Source organism: Aphelocoma coerulescens, chromosome 17 (assembly GCF_041296385.1).
Source record: "Aphelocoma coerulescens isolate FSJ_1873_10779 chromosome 17, UR_Acoe_1.0, whole genome shotgun sequence".
In the NCBI taxonomy this organism is placed as follows: Eukaryota; Metazoa; Chordata; class Aves; order Passeriformes; family Corvidae; genus Aphelocoma; species Aphelocoma coerulescens.
The window spans coordinates 9,034,722-9,056,365 of record NC_091030.1 but is presented as its reverse complement, the minus strand read 5'-3'; the positions used below and the strand labels follow the sequence as shown (position 1 = coordinate 9,056,365).

General features: G+C 48.0%; 1 protein-coding gene across 2 annotated transcripts; it reads right to left on the bottom strand.

The window, feature by feature from the left end:
* Positions 1–237: 237 nt before the first annotated feature.
* GSN (gelsolin) lies at positions 238–21,316 on the bottom strand. Of its 2 annotated transcripts, none has more exons than XM_069032068.1 (17): positions 21,294–21,316; positions 8,758–8,959; positions 8,063–8,217; positions 7,072–7,233; positions 6,718–6,867; positions 6,371–6,460; positions 5,327–5,459; positions 5,020–5,108; positions 4,484–4,699; positions 3,767–3,900; positions 3,187–3,277; positions 2,857–3,027; positions 2,056–2,230; positions 1,661–1,785; positions 1,418–1,495; positions 927–987; positions 238–690 (listed from the first exon to the last, which is right to left on the bottom strand). In XM_069032068.1, exons 2-17 carry the CDS (start codon positions 8,948–8,950, stop codon positions 521–523), a joined length of 2,193 nt encoding a protein of 730 aa, XP_068888169.1. In that variant the 5' UTR covers positions 8,951–8,959; positions 21,294–21,316; the 3' UTR covers positions 238–520. The 2 variants fall into 2 exon arrangements, with proteins under 2 accessions (XP_068888169.1, XP_068888167.1); XM_069032066.1 differs by lacking the exon at positions 21,294–21,316 and adding an exon at positions 10,088–10,312.
* Positions 21,317–21,644: the final 328 nt, after the last annotated feature.

The following is a 21,644-nucleotide window of genomic DNA, read 5'->3' as shown; positions in this document are numbered from 1 at the left end:
CAGGTGCCACCCCAGTGACTTCTTGTTGACACCACAAGATGCTTTTTGCTCTCATCCTGAATAAAAAACATGCTGTTTACTAATGAGTGACTTTCTAAAAGAGTAAAATACTGTTTGTCAGGGTCTCAAATGCGTGTAATTCTGAGGAGAGAAAAGCAAAGCAGTCCCAAACTCCTCAAAATAATTTCTGTAACCATTTAGTAAAAAGTCCATGTGCAAAAGATGGCACAAAGAAGGTTTTGATTTCTAAGATGTGTTCAAACGTGGGATCTACAGCTGCCGTTTAATGTTTTCTTCTTTGTAACAAACCCCACCATTTGTGTTCTTCCCATATTACATACAAGCTTTATTGCATTAAATATAATCAAAGCAAGGAGTAGGGTCAATGACTGGTCATGATTGTTTTCGGAAATTATTGCACAACTAATTGGCTATTAACATCATTTCCTCGTTAACATACATCCTGCTGGAGGAAGGAGCTCTTGAAGGCACTGAACTTGCTCTGTTTCAAACACATTCCTCACACATCCACGTCTGCCATTGCTCTCTGCAGGGGATCCACAGCCCAGTAGTCGTCGTCCCAGCCCAGGAACCATCCCGAGAAGGTGGGAGGCTCGAAGCCCTGTTTGACGATGGTCACGGGGGTCCTCTTGTCCCGCGTGGATGGGTCTGTGTCAATGTAGCGCTTGGCTGGGGACACAGAGAGGGGATCTCACTGAGCACCAGGCCTGCAGAGCAGCAGCTAAACTGGGCCTAAACGGCTGCCAGAGAGGCAGCTTCACACTGGCCATTTAAACAAAAATACCCACTGAAACTTTGTACCCTGTGGTTTTATCTATGCCTGTTAGAATATAAATTGCCTGAGTCATGATCAGACAGTGGGAAAATGAGAAAGGGATAGCTCAGAGAGGAAAACGTGACATTACCAGATTTCAGTGCCTCAGTCTTTTCTTCTTCTTGGGCATCTTTCCCAATCCATACAAAGACCTAAAGATAAAAATACGCATATTAATTACTTCAGCAACAACCAATCTCTTTATGAAGGGATAATTTAGACGAAGCCTCAGTGAACAGAGTGTGACGCAAAACAGAAAATTCTCATATTGGTGTGCCTGGGTTGTTGACCAACATGACCAAAGCTATTGGTCAATAATGAGAATTTTTTTTGCCTGCATTTTATCTCCATGAATTGTAGATCCTTGAACAAATTCTACGCCAGCTTAACATCAGGGGAAAGTAGCAGATGTTTGAACATTTCTCCATAAAACATCAAAATTCATCTCCGAGTTGCCTTGTGGCTGATTTGTGCTGAATCTGTAATACAGCAGCACTTCTAGCTATTGTGGTTCAGGTCTCCATGTGGAGCCAATCTGTGCCTGCTCTTTGCTCCTCTTGTTCCCCTGGGAATGTGACGCACCTGATCCCACGTGTCGAGGAGCATCACATCATCTGTGGCAAGGTCATCCTGAGTCAGATCTCCAGGAACTTCTTCAATCTGGAAAACAGAGGGTTAAGATGAGCATGGGCTTCAAGAATCACTACCTTAACTGACATGAAGAAAGATCAGGTGTAAGCCCTGGTGGGGCGCTCAGAGCAGCTGGGCCTGAGCTTCTCCCAGCCCTGCCAGGTGGATGTTGAACAAATGCCCCCAGACACTCACGGTGAAGCGCCCGCTCTTGTTGGAGCATGCGAAGAGACGCGGGGGGTGAGTGTCCATCTTCTTGTCCTTGAGCCGGGGCGAGGTGCGGTACGGAGCTTTGCCACCCAAGGCTGCCCAGAAATTGTCTGCAAAACAGAAAGAGAGACTGGTGCTTCTCCTGTTCATGGAACCCACATCGGGGTTGTAGTTTGGGTAGGACTTGAAGCATTATTCTGGCTCAGAAAGTCCCAAGGGCCTACAGACGTGAAAGCACTGTTACACGACGAGAATACCCTGGAGAAGCCCCTCTGTGCCCATGTCCACATCTTGTTCTGGGAGACAAAATATCCATGAAATAATTGCTGAGGATGTGCAGCTACACAGAAACGATCCCAGACTCCACCGTGGCCCCTCACCTGGCTCTCTGCCCTCAGCAACCTGTACTGGGCGAGCTCCCAGTATCTTCAGCAGCTCCTGTGCTCCTGATTTCTCAGCATTGCTGGCTCCTTGGCCAACCCACAGGTAGGCAGCAGTGGGAGTTTTCAGGACAAAGGCATCATTGGAGTTCAGCTGGCTGGCTGTAGGATCCAGCTGAAAAGAAGGAACATTGCAGGTGTCAGATGTAACCATCCTCTACACAGAGCCTGTTACTTCAAACCAGAGCCTATAGTTGAATAAACAGCAAACAAGATACTCCATGTGAGCATGGTCAGGCTGTCAGATGCGTTGTACCTTCCCTGTATCCCAGCGATGAGTTAGATTTTCCACACAGGAAGAGTAAATAACTGTTTCAGTGTGTGATTACAGGTACACACGACCTATGGCAGGAGTGTCTGGCTGTCACTGTGCCAGTCCTCGTGGTTATGGCAGCAGCTTTAGGAGCTCACCAGGGAGCCCATGGCAGAGCAGTCCCTGCTGCCAATGCTGATCAATCATTAACACCAACTCCTCTGTGTCAACAAGGACAGGCCTCTTGAAGCTAGAAACTTGGGAAGTTACTGCAGCCACAAACCACTGCCCTCTCCTCACTAGGATTTAATTTCCCCCTTGTTGTTGCACAGAGGGGTTTGTGTGTGTTTTCTCTCAGAGCAGTGGGCTCTGAACCTGTGTCCTGGCCCAAGTTCCACTTCCATAGAGGGAACTGAACTCTTCAACTGGATCATGTTTCCATCATGGGCTGTCCACACATCACCAAGGCTGACTCTCCCTCCACATACCTCCACTGCTCTGGTGGCTCCGGAGGTGCTGGAGCGGACCTGGAACAGCCGCGTTGCCGCAGGGGCTGTCTGGCCTCCTTCCCGAGAGGTTCCACCCTTGTAAACAATCAAGGGCTTTCCACCAAACATGCTCATCAGGTGAGGGGGCTCTTTCCCTTGCACTACTCGTTTCTGGAGAAAAAGAAACTTGCTGTCAGTTTTGAGGAGCACAAGATGTACCAGAAATGGCTTTTACAACCCACTGTCGAGCTGGAATATTCACAGAGCACCCAGCTGAGCCAGGTGTTACTATATATACATTCTTTATCCCTGCTGGGTTTGTCTCTTTACCTGCACAGGGCTGCCTCCCAGCTCCTCATCCAGCTGCACTGTGAGGAAAGCAGAGGTTGCAATCTCATCCTGTGTGGAGTCGGCACCCTGCCTGAAGAACAAGGCCAAATCCCAGCTTTATTCTAAGCCTTTCTCTCTCCCCCCTCCCACACACACCTTACAGAGATCAAGAGGAGGTAAGGAAATCCTGTGTTACCCAATCTCTGCAGCACTTCATTCAATACAAAGGAGAAACTCCTTATCCTCTATTGTAGCACATCGAGTACAGGGGGAGATAAGAACCTTTCCTAGATAAGCAGCACTTTCCTAGATAAGCACAGCTTGATCCAAAGAAGGGAGTAACTACCAGTGGGGGAAAAAGGAAAAACTAAAAAAAGCTCACACAGTTGTTCCCTCCATTGTTCTACTTCAAATGAAACATCCCAGACCTCTGGTATTGTTTTGTTAGCAAGGGAAAGTTATCCAGGGTGAAATTTTATCTCCCAAGGTTCCTCTGAAAGAGGGAACCAGCAGCGACCGACTTTCCAAGTGGACTCGCAGCCCCAGGGTTTCCTATCTTGCCCCAGGATAAGTCCCTTACCAGGTGTAAATGATCTGTCCCTGCTTCCCGTCGTGCTGGTAATCGTACAGGATGATGTAGCTGTCCCCTCCGTAAAACTGCCCGTACGTGGCGGGGTCCACCGGCACCTTCTCGGAGCCTTCTATTCTCCAGATCTGGCGGGAGAGAAGCAGAGGCGCTGCGGAACGAGCCCATTCCCGGCGCGCGTTATCCCTGAATTCCGCATCCCGGAGCTGGCGGTGCTGCCGCGCCCCCTGCCGGAACCTGGCAGGACAATTCCCACCGGCTCCAGCAGCTCGTCCCGAACGCAGCTTTGAGGCGTTCCGGGGCGGGTTTAATCAGGCAAACCTCGGCCGGGACCTCTGCGGGCTTCTGGACAGCCCCCAGCCCGTTCAAGCTCAACTCCAGCCCTGCTTCTGTGCTCAAAGTCATGAACCCAGGTGCTCCAAGACATTCACCCCTCACACACGTGATGGCAACAGGGAGAGTAACCAGGAGGAGGAGGAATAAATCCATGTCCACAGTGCTGGGAAATCGTGGAGTCAGAATCAATCCCTTACCTGCAGGGCTTTCAAGACCCTGATGGTATTTCTGGTGTCAGAAATTCCCCCAGCAGTTACAAGACCTCAGTGTTGATGACTCTCCAGCCCCCACTTGTCTCGCTGCTCTTGCAGCAATGCCATTAAGTAGCAAAGAAAAGTTTGGAAACCTTCCCAAAGTGATTGTGCCACTGCTGACCTGTTTCTTGCCAGAGCCATCATCCTCCATGCCGTGCTGGGCAGCCATGGCCTTGGAGCTGTGCAGGGTGGCTGCGTCGAAAGGGACCTGCTCGATCTTGGCAACGTGGCCAGAAACGTGAGGCTGCCCCAGCCCTTCTGTCTGGTCCTTGTCTCGCCAGTTCTTGAAGAATTGCTTGAACAAAGGTGTCTCACCACTTTCAGGGAGGACTTGGATCTGAAATGAATGAGCCTTTAGAAGCATCTCCCTAAGAACAGCAGGTTTATCTACTCCTTTTTTCCTCTTTGGAGGGGTCATGGAAAAGGTAAAAGAGTGTCCAAGAGGAAGAAACTTTAACTATCAGCTGTAGTGGGGTAAATGCTGGTTTAGGCCAGGAGCACCACTGCAGAATCTCCCAAAACAGAGCAGATCACCCACAACAGGAGCTACTTGAGAGACTGACAGGGCCAAGTCACCTGAGCCATCCCTGCTCTGCAGCCCCTGGCCCGTGGGGCAGAAAAGTGACCCCAGTGCTTGGGGCTGCTACAGGTCCTTACCTGGGTGTGTTTGGGATAGCCCATCTTGTCAATGAACTCTGAGGCTGTTTTCAGTGCTGCCTTCTTCTCTTCAGAGTTGGCACCTTTGCCTTTAAAGAAAATAGAGAGAAAAGGGGTCTGATTTTTTTTACCCAGAGGAGAAACTGTCCCAAGTTCCTTTTGCAAAAGTAGAAGGCCCAGCCTTCCAGATGCCAAATAGCAAATGGCAATTGTTCAATCTCTTTCGTGCCTGTTGTGATGGCTGAGAGAGAGCAACTGCCTTTCTACTTATGATATTAATTATTTTCTCCCTGGTTCTCTCTGGTACCTTTCCAAACAAAGATCTTTCCATCTGTGCCATGGTCCAGGATGAAGCAGTCATCAGTACTCAGGGCTGCCTGGGAGAAGGGGTTCTCATCTGCCACCAGGGACACTGCCATGTTCCCAGCCCCATTGGAGACCTGTGACAACACAGCATGGAGGTCACATAAGGAACCCTGTGCTTCCTCCTGCTCCGTGGCCATAGCTCAGAACTCAGGGAGGGGAAGGGAAATCCATTTGAATGCACTGGCTGCTGCAGGCACTATTGTTTTCAAACAGGATACCTCTGACACAGCAACAGTATAGCAAAAACATAACACTTACACTGAAGATTTCAAGTATTTCTAGCAAAGCAGATACTGCTGGGACCAACCAGAGATTGGTCCAAAATGGTAAATATCCTCAGCACAAAGGAAGTATCTTCTAAAGCAAACCAACTGCACACAGGGACTGGAGGGTAACTGAGACCAGCCTCCCTGTATCAAGTGGGGTTAAAAGTCTGAGTTCCTCTACTGACTAATGCATAAAGTGCCACATAACAAACCATCCTGGCAGATATTCACCCCATGGATATCAGAGGCTGCTTAGAGAAGATTCCTTCCAAAAAGTCTTGGACATTCTTCTCCAACTCACACAGCTGATGTCAAGTGGCACCTTCCAAGTCATTGCTTCATCTGAGTGTTAGAAAGGGGCAGGTCCTGCTTCTCAGGCCCACTGTTTCTGGTTCTTTCCTGTCACCTTCATAACACAATGCCTGACAGCAAAAAAGGAAAACTCCCTTTTTCCCTCATTTGTTTCACACTCCACCTTTCTCTCAAAAATTCCTGAAAGTCCCAGCTGTCTCACTAGTCAAAAGTGGTGACAAACACAACAGAAAGTACATGGACATGTGGTGTAAGCACCCCAGGTTCATACACAAAACTTGTTAAGAAGCAGAGTGAGGCAAGAGTAGGACTCAGAGCAGCTCAGCTCCTCTCTGCTATTCCACCTCCATCTAATTTCACAAAGATCAGTCCATTCTCCCCAGGGTTATGTCAGGGTTCCTTGTTACCTTGTAGAGCTTTGCCAGCTTCCTGTTGGCTGTGTCGGTTTTGGTCTCGTCAGAAGCCCCTGCTGGCAAACTGGGCTTTGGTCCCAGGACCTGTGAGGGAGAGAAAAATCATTACCAGCCAGTCCAAGAGGATCTTCCTTCCCAGGTCCTCCAGTCAAGAGAATGAGTAGAAGAGAATTCCATACCAACCATGTAAATACACTCTGATGTCCTAGTGGGGCAGGGGACCAGGTCTTCATTGAGCTGTATTTACACTACAAGCACTTCACATGTACAGACACACCTCCCCTTTCCTCCACACACCGCAATTCCCACTCCAGCACTGACAAATGGACAAAGGGAATAACCTGGAGCATTTCCTCCCGCTCGGATCCCTCCTCTGACACGTAGACCTTGGCGCGCCCGTTGCGCTCGTTGTCCCGGATTCCCTTGGCCAGCACCGTGGCCTTCAGCCGCTCCTGGCGGTTGCTGTCGGAGCCACACCATTGGAAGATGTTCTGGGGGAAAGAGAAAGGCGCTGTCAGAGCTTGACAATTCCTCTCTAGATGAGACAGGACTCAGCTGGGACTGAACAGTGTCAGTGTTTCAGGATGCTCAGCACTGAGATGGCTTCAACTGAGTGAGGAAAAAACCTTCCGTAAAATGTCAGACACCTCCTGCCCCCGGGATTCTGCCAAACCTGCCTCTGACATGGTACTCACACTGCCCAGGTCCAGGATGAAACAGTCCCCTGTGTTGAAGCTGTCCCAGCTCACAGGGACCTCTGTGGCCCGGACCGTTCGCCTGCCTTTGACCTGCAGCAGCCTCTGCACAGTGACCTCGTTGGGAACCACGTGTCTGAAGCCAGAAGCCACACCACCAGCCTGAGGGGAAACACAGGAGCAAGGATTCACTCTAGGACTGGAGGGAAGAGTGTATTCCCATCTGCATAACATGTCCTGCCTACCAGAAATTATCCCAAGCTCAAGATTCACTTTCTCTGCTGATAAAGAGACACTGGGAATTATTTATCAGTGCAGGCAACAGGACCCATGTCAGTTATCCTCAAAAAAAGCACAACTACGCTTAAATGAATGAAAATAACAACAAATGAGTGCGAAATAAAACAGAAAGATCAGGAAAGTCTCAGACGTGAGGCAATGTGAGCACTTTGCAAGCATGTGACCTGATATCACTTTGCTTGGGCCTTTGGATTCCTAACAGATACAATTGCTCGACTGCATGTTTTCACTTCTATCCCACTTTATTGTGATGGCAGGGAGGAGTAACTCCCACTACTGTTCATCTCCTTTACCAAAACATTGCACATGCTGAGAGGGTGGGCTCAGCACAGAGACTGCAAGGTCAAACTGTTATGCAAGTGGGGAGAAATCAAATCTCCCGGGTAGGCGTTTCCCATTAACTTTGCTGCTTCTTAAATTCATTCCAGGTGCCTTGGGACTGTTCTTTCCTCTGCCTCTCGAAGAAAAACAAACCTTGATTCCTAAAACTTTCTGGGGCTTTTCTTGTGTAATATTAATTCAGCCAAATCTCTCCCACTGGGATCTGCTGTTCTCCACCCTGTGCAGTTCTAACTCATGAAAACATCTGGCTGAGAATGGGTTTTGAACAACTGGAAAAAAGGCAATTCTCACTCTCCTGGGAATTGGGCAAGATACCATTTCTTGCAGACGAGGTTCTGTTGTCACCCACCTTGTATTTGATGCCGGATTTGAAGTAGCCCAGGAAGGTGGGGGACTCGTGGCCCTGCACCTCACGGTGCTGCACAGCCTTTCCCTGCAGGTGCTCATCCATCTGAACAGTGAAGATGGCAGCAGCCCCACGCTCATCCTGAGAGCTTTCATCACCTGAAACATTGAGAGAGACACTGGGAGGGAATGCAGGGTCTGCCTCTGCATTCAACTGTGCAAACACACACGGAGAAAGCAGGTTTAACTGTGATATTGTCAAAGAGCCCGGGGTTTGCAGCCTGTGGGGAAAGCCTTGGCATGGTACTCTGTGACATGGACTGCAGAGGGCAGTTAGGAGAGGGAAAAATCCCACTCCCTGATCAGGAGGAACACACCTGACCTCCCTCCTTTCAGGCAGAAATTATTTCAGCCAGCCCTTTCCCCTGAGATCTTGTCTTCCCTGTGAACCTCTGGAGAACAGGGACTTACCTGTCCTATTGCCCAGGAACAGCTGTTTTCACAAACAGAGGTGGCTGTACTCTCTATTGCAGAGACCATGCAAATATCTGAGGTGAGTAGGGCTATTTACAGCCAGAACTGCATTCTCACTGTTCTGCTTTTTATTTCCTTGGGTAACATAAACTGGCCATGGTGGTGCAGTCAGGCTCAGGGGTCACTCTGGGCTCTCAGTTCCACAGGGACACTCCCAGCACTCACCCAACCAGAAATGCAGGTCGTACTGGAGGTTCCCGCTGCGCTGCTTGATGGTGTTCAGCACCAGGTAGGAATCTCCAGTGAAGAAGTCTCCATACAGGTTTTTTGGCACTGGGACCAAATCAAATTTCTCAACCCTCCAGATCTGAAGGCCGGGTTCCTTCCCAGCCTTCAAAAACTCTGCGTGTTCCACCATGGTGACAGGCTGGGGGCGAGACAGAGGATGCTGTTCAGCGTGCAGGACACAAGGAAGGATTTAATTTAAGTTGCTTCTCATCTCTTAATCTGTTGTGCCAAGCAAAAAGTGGAAAGATTCCTTTTTTCTCGTGCACTGAGTTTTGAAGGGGAAAAAAAGGCTGGGTGTGGAAAGAATCGCTCTCTATTGCTCAGCTTATTTTCGCTTCCAATCACCTCCAATTCCTGGTTTATTCCTGACTTTTCCTCTTCTAGACTCTATTGTCTCTCTCTCTGGATTTTAATCTCTATATTTTCCTTACTAATTTATAACTTTTCAGTATGGCACATAAATGAAGTTTGACATTCCAGGCTGTCGGAAAGAATCCCCTTTTAACTCCACATGTTGTACATCCTGCACAAACATGATTTACAGGTTTTCTAAACCCAAATGGAAAATGCTGTGAGTATCATCGAAGATTTAGGTAATTAACAGGTTTCTCAAAGCTCTTCCATTCTTACCTGTTACTTTGACTGCTCCCTTGCAGGAATTACACTAACTTACACAACATCCTGTCCTAAGGACATTGCAATTTTGGTTTAATACGTTTCTTGCCGTACTTATGCAATATATTAACATGGTGCAATATCCTTTTTTTTTAAACAAACATAATGAACAGTTTCCTCTCTTGTAAAAGAATTCACTTTGATAATTCTGAAAGGAAATAGAACATTTCTGGTGTATTGACAATGAAGTCTGTCCATCGATCACACCACACCTTTGACTGCTATCAGGTAGCAGGGAAGAAAACATCGCAATATTATAGCAGAAGCATTCAGTACTTTGACAAAGAAGATGGTTCACAGCAGCTGATGGACAAAAGTAAAATATGCTCAGCTTTCAAGGCAGAAACAAAGAATGTTACAAACTAGAAAGCAAAATAGTAAGTTAGGTACCAAAGTGATTCCTAAGCTGAAATAAAGTATCAAAGATGGAAAATAATTAACTTTATCATCAAGATTCCAGTCAGACTGAATCCTCCGAAATTCCCACTAAAACCTGGACAAAACCCTGACAAAGAGTTAAAGGAGAGTGACTCCTGTAAGTAGTTGGAAACCAGAAGTTTTTCAGTGTTTAATTGTGATGTTAATCACTTACCACAGCTGAAAGCACAACAGCTGCTGTAACAACATATCCAAGCCCTGCCACAGACATGGAGCTGACACAGCTCAGCTTCAGAGCCATTGTGCAGAAAATGGTGAGGAAAAGATAGTTGAAGTCCTTTCTGCCCATTTCTACGAGCGAATGGGCTTCTCCCTTCTCCCGCAGAGGCTGTGGGGAGTCCCAGCTCCCTGCTCCTCTCGCTGCTGGGGAAGATGAAGGGCAGAAGCCAATCTTTTATCGGGGACAAACACACCCACCCCCTCGGCAGCACAGGGGCGTAACGTGTTTGTGCAAACAATCCTGCTGGAATCCCAGAGCCTCCTCCAGCCTCTCGGAGAGCCTGCAGCCCAGCAGGCACTCACTCCACACAATGTGCTATCCATTACCGACAGCGCAGTGGGGGTCACACAGGCCAAACATCCACTCACAGGGAGAAATTAAGAGACATCAGCAACAGAGGCAACATTTTGTCAGCTGAGAGCTGGGAAGTTGATGAGACACAGAGGAACAGCACGGCTGCTCCAGCTGGCAGTGGATGCAGGGAAAGAGACTTTGGAGAGGACAAGGATTCAACTGAGCAACCTGAGGATGGGGGAATGCACCCTCAGCTCCCTGAACTTGTCAGAGGAGCAGAGTTCAGCCCCTGCTTTGCACCTGAATGAACCTCCACACACGCCACTGTCAGAGTAGCAGCTCTGGGGAGGTTGGGGATGCACTGATGGATTTCAGCTCCCAGGTTCACAACAGAGCATTCAGAGTCTGGTAGGTGACAGAACAAAAGCTCATTCAGTAATTCAATAATTTCACGACGAGGTATTTCTGAGGGTGTAGCAACACCCTGTGACAGGAACACAACAGCCATCAAACCTACTCAGCCCAAAGGAATTACAACAGGGCGACTGTAGCATCCCAACGATCTGCCACCAATAAAGAGATTATTCTCCCAACCGTCTCACACTTCAGCAAGTTCATCTATCACATTTCCCAAGTGTTTGCAGTGAGCGAGCTGTGCAGGAAGCTTTCCCTGTGGCCCTCAGGAACAGAGCAGCCACACAATGTGGGGTTGTGCTCCTGGGCACTTTTGCTCTCAACACACCCAGGGGAGAATTACTGACAGGCTGAGCTTCCCACTGCCAGAATCTCTCAAAAGATGCTTAAATAAGGGGCCAAACTCTCCACCCACAGAAGTCCACAACAAAACTTCCACGAAGGAAAGAGCAGACGCTGCTTTGTGCTTTCTCCACTCTCCATGAGGATATTTTCTATCCCTCTCTCCTGAGGACACTCTGCTGCTCTCTTATCCAAGCTGATGCATTTTAATTTGAAATGTCACCTTGGCAATGTACCTTTGAAAATTTCACTGGAAATTCTCAAACTGAAACAGACAATAAAAACAATGTGCTAGTCCTGCTGGTATTTCTGATCTCTGTGAAGGAAGTTCAGAGTGTCAGAGGTCTAAGTCAGTGGAAAACATGTTGGGACCTTGACTCCAAGGAAGGCAGCTGGGAAAGGCTTTGGCAGCTGCAGCAAACCCAAACCAAAATAACTGGGTTGCATAACATTAGAAAGAGATGGGTCCTTTCCAAATGGAAAAATACTCTGGACTTTTTGTTACTAAATTAAATACCTGTATAGTGCCACACCTGGGCAAACCTCACAGACTGAAGGCAAAAAGACCCGGGATAATCTTCTTTGTTAACATCCCACTGTAGGAGATAATGTAATCTGCAGATATATGCAGATACAATATTTTTGAAAAACAATTTATTTAGTCTTCTAATTAATTTGGCATTTTGTAAGTCCAAGCTTGCATTGCCAATGAGCTGCAGTACGTAAATACAGGCAAAAAATGGAAAGAGGGCTACAGTGCATAAATTGTATATTATAGTGCTCTTTCGTAAAATTAATTAATCGGAGCCATTCCCGGAGGGAATAGGTGTAAATCTACCCCAACAGCTGGTTTGGGTTATCACTGCTGGCAGCAAGTGTTGCATTGTTAAATCAAGCCCCAGAAATGTTTGCTCTGGACATTGTTCTGAGGGCATTTGCCAGCTGAGATCGCCAGGGCCCTACTGAAAAGGGTGTCTCCTGATGGAGACATGGCAAATAGGCACTCTTCAAGCTGCTGATAATAAAAGTGTCCAGCTCAGTCCCAGAAAGGGTGCTACACACAGCCAACATCTTGTGCAAAGGAAAATTGTTTAAGGAAAACAAGGAAAGGGGTTGGAATACAGGATTTCAGTGCAGATGGATCAGCTAAATGACACTTGGCTGCACAGTGATAAAACCGAGAACTTAGGAAAATTGGTCCAACGATTTGAGCAACCATTGGAAGACAGCAAGTTCATTATGGTCTCCAGATGTGCAGTCACACCACCAGGACAGGCCAGCCTGGGAATGCCCTGGGATGGAGTCTGGCCTGCAGGAACAATCCCAGGGATTTGCTCCTGGGCACCCAACAGGAAAGGCGACACTCGGAATGCGAGGGAAGCAAAAGTCACAGACCAATGGCAGCCTGGAGCTGCTGCTCCAGGGAAGTGTGAAATGATCTCCTCGAAGCTGGAAGCTGTTTGCTTCAGGGGAAAGGCCAGAAAAGGCAGAGAGGCCCCCAGTCCCCCTGCTCAGCAATCCTGACACTGCTGTGCACCCTCCCCGTGCTGTGCAAGCCCTGGCGGCTGCTGCTGCTTCCACCACCTCCGATCTGGGCCTCAGCTCTTGTCTGTCCTGTATCCAACCCAGCTCTGCTTATTCATCCCTGTGGCTGTGCCTCCCCCTCATCTGTCACAGTCACCTCTGCCCTCACAGACTGACACCAGCAGCACTTTGGCCGTTTGTCTTTACCCTCCTCCGAATTTCTGCCAAGGAGCTGCCCGGTTCTGCACCACCCGCACAACCATACTGAGAGGAATGTCCTGTTCCCTTCAGGAGTAACCTGTGCACATTGAGCCTGGAATCTCTTACTCTACCTCATCACACTGCAAAATCCGTTGCAGGGAATAATTAATGTGTGGTTCCTCCACATCAAATACACTCTCACATCTTCACACCTACCACCATCTAAAGCTTAATGATGTATCTAAAGTAACTTTCTACAAGATAATATCATCCAATACTCACAGCAGGGAAAGAAGGAAAATCTTTATTTCATTCAGTAACTAGCCACTAACAAGAGAAAAATGAGCACAGCATTTTTTGCGAGGCCCAGTTAACTTGTAATAATTTGTGGCAATTCACACCTGAATATACCCACAAATATAGTCAGGACTTACCTGCACAGGGCTGCTCAGGAAAGCTTGGCTGAATTAAATGAGACAGAAACAAGGCTAGGCCACATCCCCATGTGATTGTGCTCATTTGCAGCTCTGGTGTCAACTCATGATGGGTTCACATAATTTGTCTAAATTTGCTGCATAAACAAACCCCACACAGGAAGGGCTGCAGCCAACATGACATTTCACCACAGAGCATCCAAACCACCTGCTGCTCACTGCTGGACCAATTCATGCCTTTCTACATGGCAAAGGCTGTATTTTTTATTTTAACAGATGACACTTGCAGAATATCAAAATAACTTGCAAATGCAGACTGAATTTCTTAAATATGAGGAGAACAGTAAATCTGAGTAGAGTCTGTATCCACATTACAGTCATGCTGCAAAAATGCCCCTTGTGCACCAATCCTTATTGTACCTTGGGGGCAAACGTTTGCATTTCCACCCAACTAACTCTCTCGTTCCTTTTATTTATTTGCCAAACATTGTCTGGAGAATGTGAACTGCTCCAAATAAATAACAATATACATCCTCAAAATAAGAAAGCCTCCCTTATCTTACAGCATTCCAGACCTCCTATACCAAGTGCTAGAAGAGGTAAATCACCACTGTATTTCTGCTGCAACAACAGGAAAACCCTAAATCCTTGTTTTGCAAGAGGCAAAGGAGTATAATCCTCCTGGCATGATCAATCCCAGGAAATCTACAGGTTGTGCTTGCCACAGTAACACCCCAGAGCAAGGGCTGCATTCTCCAGGTCTGAAATAGTGACACTGAAGAGATCACACAAACAAAAACCCCAGTAAAGTTATTTGCTTGCTTCAGGTTCAGCTCTTTATGCACATTGAACACAATCCACACTGCCTGATTACCCACGTAGCCATTTCTTTCTTCTCTGATCTGCTGCTGACCCGTAAAAACTCTGATGAATTAACAAAGATTGTGAGAATGAACAGCACAGGATCACTCAAGTTCTGACAATCCAAAACTCAGGACATGATGCTGCTGAACACAGAGGAAGTTTAGCACAGGATCCACAGCGATGACAGCACACCCTGAAAATGGAAATGCTTGTTTATTCCTTCAGCTTCCCTGCCAAACCAGTATAGAATATCAATAATTCTTCAGTAAACCATTGAAAATAACTCTGCCAGGACTTCAGCTTTGTTACCAAGGGGACAGGCACTGGAAAATATCTAAAGTGATGGATTAGCTCAGTTTTCAGTCTCCAGACAGCCCTAAATTCATATATACACAAAACTAAACCCAACCCCTTTCTTTCCATCCCTTGAAGAAGCCAGCAAACAAAGGTTATTTGGGATAAGAAAAAACTGGCATGGGAGAGCCTCCCCTGCCCCAGCCATGGTGACTCCATGAACTATTTCAGCTCCCTGTATGAGAATCAGCACAGTTAATGGCATTCCCAGCAGCTACATCTTAACAGAAAAGCCACAAATCCATAAAAATTCGAACTGAGTTGCCTAACTCAGATCAAGAGTCCAGGACACAAAGTCCAGCATTAGCTGTACGACTGGCAAGTAGTTTTTTTGCATGTTAAGATTCCTACTAAACCACTTTAGCAAATTAGAAGGCCCAGAAGATTTGAGTATTGTTCACTTTTTCCAGCTGTTTGTTTGCACTATGAGTCACATCAGTTCTATTCTGGTCTCTGTACCTTTTGAATACAACCCATTTAGTAAACACAGAGCTTTCAGCCCGATGCACCCAGGCTGAAAACTTCAACACAAAAACCTGAGTTTCTTCTCAGTTGCAGTGATGTAAACTGGGGAGAATATTACTTCCATGGGAGAAAGCTTTGGAGATTAGACAGGTTTGCCATCTGAAACACACCCAGGGAAAATCTGCTGATAAAATCAGCTGGTTAAGAGTCCTGCCTTGAGCATAAGTGAGAGCTGAATCATGCACTTAAACACACACAGCACAGGGAAGGCTGGATCAGTGGAAACCACCGACCACTGTCATTCACTGGGGAGCAAAAATAAATCCTGAATTATGCTCCAACACAGATCATTGTTCAGTGCTGAAAAAATATTTAAGGAGTGCTTATGTAACACATAAGACATAAACCAGCACATTAAAATATGGCTACCTCCCCAAATTATGTTCCAGAGAGAGAACTGCTGGTGACAGCCAGAACACATTAAGGGAGGCAGTGAAGACATGCCTGTGGTCAGCTGCAGGGAAATGACACAGATGTTCTTCCTCCAGTCTCCAGGTCCTGCCTGTTCAGGGGAAATCATCTGCAACTTTATGCAAACTCTTTTTCCCCAGAGAACAAGCTGATACATTCCTCTGCAGCACAGAAGTTGTTCAATCCGTGATCCATAACCCAAAGAGGAATGGAGTAATACATTATTGCCAGAGAAAGGCTGGAAACCAGGAGAGATGGCCTAAACCAAGTCCAAAAGGGAAGCACAGAGCGTGGCCTTGCACTCCTCGTGCAGTATCAGGCCCAGGCAATGGGGTGAAAGGACTTGGAGTCATTGCTACACATAGGACAAGGGCAGGAGAGGTACAGGAAGGCGTTAGGGTTGAGTATAAGTGAGTAAAAAGCACATAAATTAATTTTGCTATTGTCACAATGACATGGCACAGCAGGTCTGGTGTCACCATGGGGCCAGTGGGAGTCCTTCAGTTCCTGCCTTCCACATCAGCTCCACGCAGAATTCAACTTTCCACATCAAAAACCCACATGAGACACAAAGCAACTCAGGATTAATAAAAATCAGTTCACTTAATAGACATTCAGAATCAATCCTTCTAGCTCAGAAAAGGTTCCAGGCTCCCGTGCTCACCTGCTGGCAGGGAACAGTCACAGACCTGTGTGACCCAAAGCTTCCTCCAGTCCTGCCCCAGCACACACAAGTGCTGGCAGCTTCTGCACATCTCCACCACCCTCCTCTTCAGGGGGAGACAGGACTCCCCCATTTCCCCATTTCCCATGATGTGGCTTCCTTCACAAACACCAACTTCCAGGTGTATCAGTGTGGAAACGGAGTTATGGAGTTATCAGTCCCCCTCTCCATCCTGTCCCAGTTCTCCTGACACATGCAGGTGTGGCCAGGTGTTAATGACTGTGGCTGAAGATGCAGATCTTCTCACTCAGGCTGTTCCCAGCTCCAGACCCAGAGAACACAACCCGTGGGAGCAGCACAGCCCTGGCAGCAGGAATGCCCGGAGCACTCGGCTCCCATCCCGCCGGCACAGCCACAAGAGGGCAATGCTATAAACACACGCCAGAACCATCCCTTCTTCCTCGGAGCTAAGTGATTAACAGGAGAGGGTTTAATTTTATCTCATTTCAAGCAGGATTCAGGCTTTGGTGTGGAGGAACCACAAGCATTGTCAGAGCAGAGAGCCTGAGAGAAGGGAAAGTCCTCACGGTGTCGGTGCCCACTGCAGCAGCCTCCGTCCATCTTGAGAGATCCCGGGATGATTCATTTCCTCCAGTGTTTTAAAGATGCTGTTTTGAATTGTAGCTGTACTTTTACTGCATGTGGAAACACTGAATAAATAACATATGTTTAAACTTTGGGTTTGGACGGTGTCCCACTGCCTGACTGCCCTAATACAGACAAACAGTTGTTTCTCCCACTCCAGTTGTCCTGGGACCTCAGCTGAGATCGGTTCCAGCTCTCCAGGTTCTCAGTGGGAGGTGAATGAGGAACAAAAAAGAGCAAAGGAAAGACCAAAACCACAGTCTATAGTCAGAAAAAAAACACTTTGAAACAGGCAAAAGGAAAAAAATATATAAATCTTCAGTCCATACCATCTAAACCTTCCATCCAGACACCATCACATCCCAAATTTTGATCACAAAAACCTGACAACCTGGAATATCCTGACTGAGAACACAACTGCTCACCAAGTCTCAAAGCTGGGAAAACGGAACCAAGTAAAATAAAGGTCGTTCTCCAGAGGGCAGTGGGAGATCGCCAGAATATCAACCAAATCAACCACTCCCAATGCCAGCGGCACCTCCAGGCTCCCTGCGCGTCCTGATCCAGCACGGCCATTCCACGCTGGCATTTCCAGACAGCCCAGCAGTGCAAAGCACCCCAGAGCTCTGTTTAACTCCACTAATGTCAGAGCTCTATTTAACCTTGCAAATGCATCATTAGTGGATAATCAGAGATAAATACCTGGCCATCCTGCTGAGACAGGCTGTTACTGCCTTTCCTAACTTCTCCGACCACACTTTCCTTCCCTGAGCAGGTGTGAAGTACGGGGCTGACATTGAATGGACGCTGTCTGGCCTGATTTCGTCTGTGATGGGATTTATCAGTGCCACATTAACAGGCAGCTCCATTCCAGCGCCCTGGATACACCCCTGGATCAGCAGGGTGCACACACTGATGGACACAGCCGGCCCTGTGCTGGCCAAGGGAAGCATTCCCAGCATTTCCCTGTGCCATGGGCACGTTCCAGCAGTGCAGCTGGATCTGGAGGGTAGGAACACACTGCTGCAGGGGCAAACAGAGGCACCCAGCAGTGTCTGACAGCTGATAAGCGGCCTGATGAATCTGCTCTGGCAGTTGGTGCAGTTTGCTATCAGGGTGTAGGACGCAGTGTAAATATTGAAAATCTGCCAACGTCTGCGACTTCCTGGGAAGCAGAGATGAGGCAGAGGCAAAACCTCTGAAATCCAGACCTGGGGCACACATAGCGCTCAGACATTCCCACCACCGGTTCATTTACCTTTGTCCTCCTCACTGAAATATCCGAACGAACCTTCAAGTCAGAAATCCCTGATCACGACACTTCCCGACTGCCAAAGTCACAAGGACAGGCCTGAGGAAAACTGCCTGAGCACTTTTCCATTCTCTTTGTGCAAACATCTGCTGTGAGACAGTGCTGAACCAGCGTGACAGCTCTCCTGTGGCCCGGGGCTGTCTCCGGCTGCATTCCCTTCTCCCACTGCTTTGTGGAGCCTCCTGCAGTAAAACACTTCCCGAACTGCCAAACCCCAGTGTTCAGCTCAATAGCTGTGCACTATCCCCACCTAGGGAGCTTGTGTCTGACACAGGAAAAATAGTTCCGGCATGGCTCAGAGCTGAGAACTCCAGCAAGTTTAGTGCTTTTAAGGGAAAAGGATTAATCATCCAGAGCATTTCTTTCCGATTCCCTCAGGCTTCTTAGTGTCTGAAGTGATTAATTAATGATCAAGAGACTGAAAAGACACACACTTGAACTAATGCTGTGAGAAGCAGAACAAATGAAGTGACAGAGGTACACAAAAGAGCTGCACAAAAGCTTCACAAAAAAACTTGAGGTTTTCTTCCTAATGCAAAACCTCAGTGACCTCTGAAAGCCACTGCACAAGACATCTTTTGAGTCTTGAGTTTAAAAGGATCCAAAAGAGATTAGAAGTAAACATACGAAATATCAATATGTACAATTTTCTTTTCAGCTGAAATTGTTAGAAGACATATCAAATACCCGGCCCGGAGAACCAGACAATCACTAACCAACACAAATAATACACATCTCGTTACAGACAAATTGTCTGTATCAGACTCTTCTGCCTTTTCAGAAAAACATTTGATAATAATCAGGCAGAGGCAGAGACACACTCAGAACTTGATTATTCACATGATAATTCCGGAGTGCTGTGGAAGGGAACAGAAATCAAGAGCTTCTCTCTAGGCAGTAGTTACGTGCCCAAGCTACTTCGTATCTGTGTTTAACCATGTTCTTCTTTACTGCAACCAAGCTGCAACACTTGATCACCTCAGCTTAAAGAACAAAAAAAAGTTTCTTTAGGTCTCCAGATTCCAAAGTAAAACAGGGCAATAGTTGTTTTGTGAAGTGGCACATTTCTGCCCCAAATCCTCTTTCCCATACATGCCACTCGGTAGCAACACTAATGTCTGGGACTGGGATTAAAATGGAAGCTTGTATTTGTAAGTGAGCTGAAAGCAGATAGCAATCCTGAGCACTACATACGTCACAGGGCTATTTTAAAAATAGTTTGGTTCCCACCAGAATTCTGTAAAACATCCAAGCTACAACAAAAAGTTATTTTATCTGAATTTGGGATGGGGGAAAGCATTGGCTCAGTCTGGGTCAGCAGTTGAACCTGCTGCTCCTTGTTCCAGAGGAAGGTCCCTACCCCTTCCCTGGCACAGAGGCTCAGTGACACTGCTGCCCACACCACCACCTCAGGACGTGGCTGCAGCACTCCCAAAATTATATAAAGCATTACAAAAACAGCCCTGTACTGGAACACATCAGGCAGCCTTTTAGCCAGAACTGGCAGCAATCCCCCTGGTAACATTATCAGAGCCATGAACCTGGATTGCAGAGTGCTCCCATCGCTGCTTTGGTGATGAAAGGAACAAATTCACAAACATGTTGGATTTTTGCCTGTAAAATCAAAGTTAAACTAGCAGTACCAGTAGCATTTTTGCTTTGTCACCCTTTCGACATTCAGAAGCAGCCAAAGATTTATGGCTGGTTCAATTTCCCCACTGTTTTCCCCATAGCACGGGAATTTCATCCAGCCAGAGAAAACCTCCACTCTGCCAAGAGCCGGAGTCATTCCTCTGGGGACACTGCAGGTACTCAGCTCTCACTAAAACTCATCTAAACTCTCAAATAACCACTGGAAAAATCTCTCCCTGTCCTTAAACATTTAACATTTCAGACGCTCACCATCCACCCTTGTCACCAACGAGGTGTAACTAAAATTCCCACCCTGTCTTCATGCTGAATTCCAGTGAAATCCTCGGAGCTGGACTTCCCACCACTCCAGCAAGTCTGATGATGGTACAGATGAGCACTGACACCCTGGGATGGTGCCTGAGCATGGGCCAGCATTCCCATTATCCGCTCTGGAGATGGACAGAGTTCAACCAGAGCCTGAAACCACACCAAGCCCAGGCAGTGGGGCGGGCAGGGAGGCGGTGGCGATGCCAGCAGCACCCATCCCATGGAGCAGATATTAAACAGGGCTGACTTCTGCTTCTCTCTGCTCCTGCACAGGCTAAGCTTCCATCTCCCACCTCTCTGTGGTAGAAACTATGGAATAAACTGTCTCGTGGACAAAATAAACCAGTTGCAATAGCCTGTGAGAGACTCATTCCTCAGCACTCAGGTTTTGCTTCATTTTTCCAGATGGATGCTATAAGGTATTCCGTAAAATAGTTTGAGAAACCCAAAGGAGGAGAGACATTTAAGGAACCCCCACCCCCTCTGACTCCAGAGCAGGACACCCTGAGCTGAGCCATGCTCTACTCCCACAAAGGAAATAAAGGAATTTTTTTTTTTTGCTGATAAACTTGCATCATGCAGAGTTGGTAGTGGAAAATGGAAATTGTAATTATCAGTAAGAAAAATAAGAGACTTAAGGGGAAACAATGCTAGTATCATCCTTGTTAGCAAAGTCGGATTTTTTACATCCAAAAGCAAATAACATTCAAAGCAGTTTTATTCCAAGAGGGATCTACTTACTAATGAGGCCTCCTTGAAACAAGTCATCCCCATAACTTTTTTTTTTTAACACTCTTCCTAGGAAACATTTTAAATATGTTTTCAGTGTCTACATTTTTTGAATTTCTATTCAAACAGAGCTTTCAAACATTCTTCCCCCAGGCAAAGAACAAAACAAACAAGCCCCCACTGTTCCCATCACCACTCGCACTGCTTTCACCGGCGTTCCCAGGCGCACCGGACTTGCGGGGGGCTCCTCCGCTCCCCGGCCCCGCCGGTGCCCGCCGGACGGGAACTGCTCCTCGGCGGCAGCGCTCCCGCGGAGCCCGGCACAGCCCGGCAGATCCTCGCAGATGCCGCAGGAAACGCCCCGGGACGGGACCCGGGACCCCGGCCCCCTCCCTCCGAGCCCAGTTCCCTCCGCCCGGCCGTGCGGCGAGGAGCCGGGAAAACGCCGGCAGCCGCTGCCGGCCCTACCTGGTGCTGGCACTCGCGGGCAGAGGCAGCTGTGGGGCCGGGCCGGGCAGGGCAGGGCAGGGCAGGGCCGGGCAGAGCCGGGCAGCCCCAGGGGCGGGACCCGGAGCTCCCCCGCCTCCGCTCCGCCGCCCGCCTCCCTGGGCGCGGCTGCGGGACCGCCGGGACACGGGCACCGGGACACGGGCATGGCTCACCTGGGCACGGGTACCCCGGCATAGGTACCCTGGGCTCAGTTAACCTGGCACCACCAGTTAACCAGCGGTGAGGCCAGACATGATGCTGGTACCGCCCGCGCCCCCCCTGGACCTGCCCAGCCCCTCAGCCACCCGCGTGTTCCCCCAGTCCTGCCAT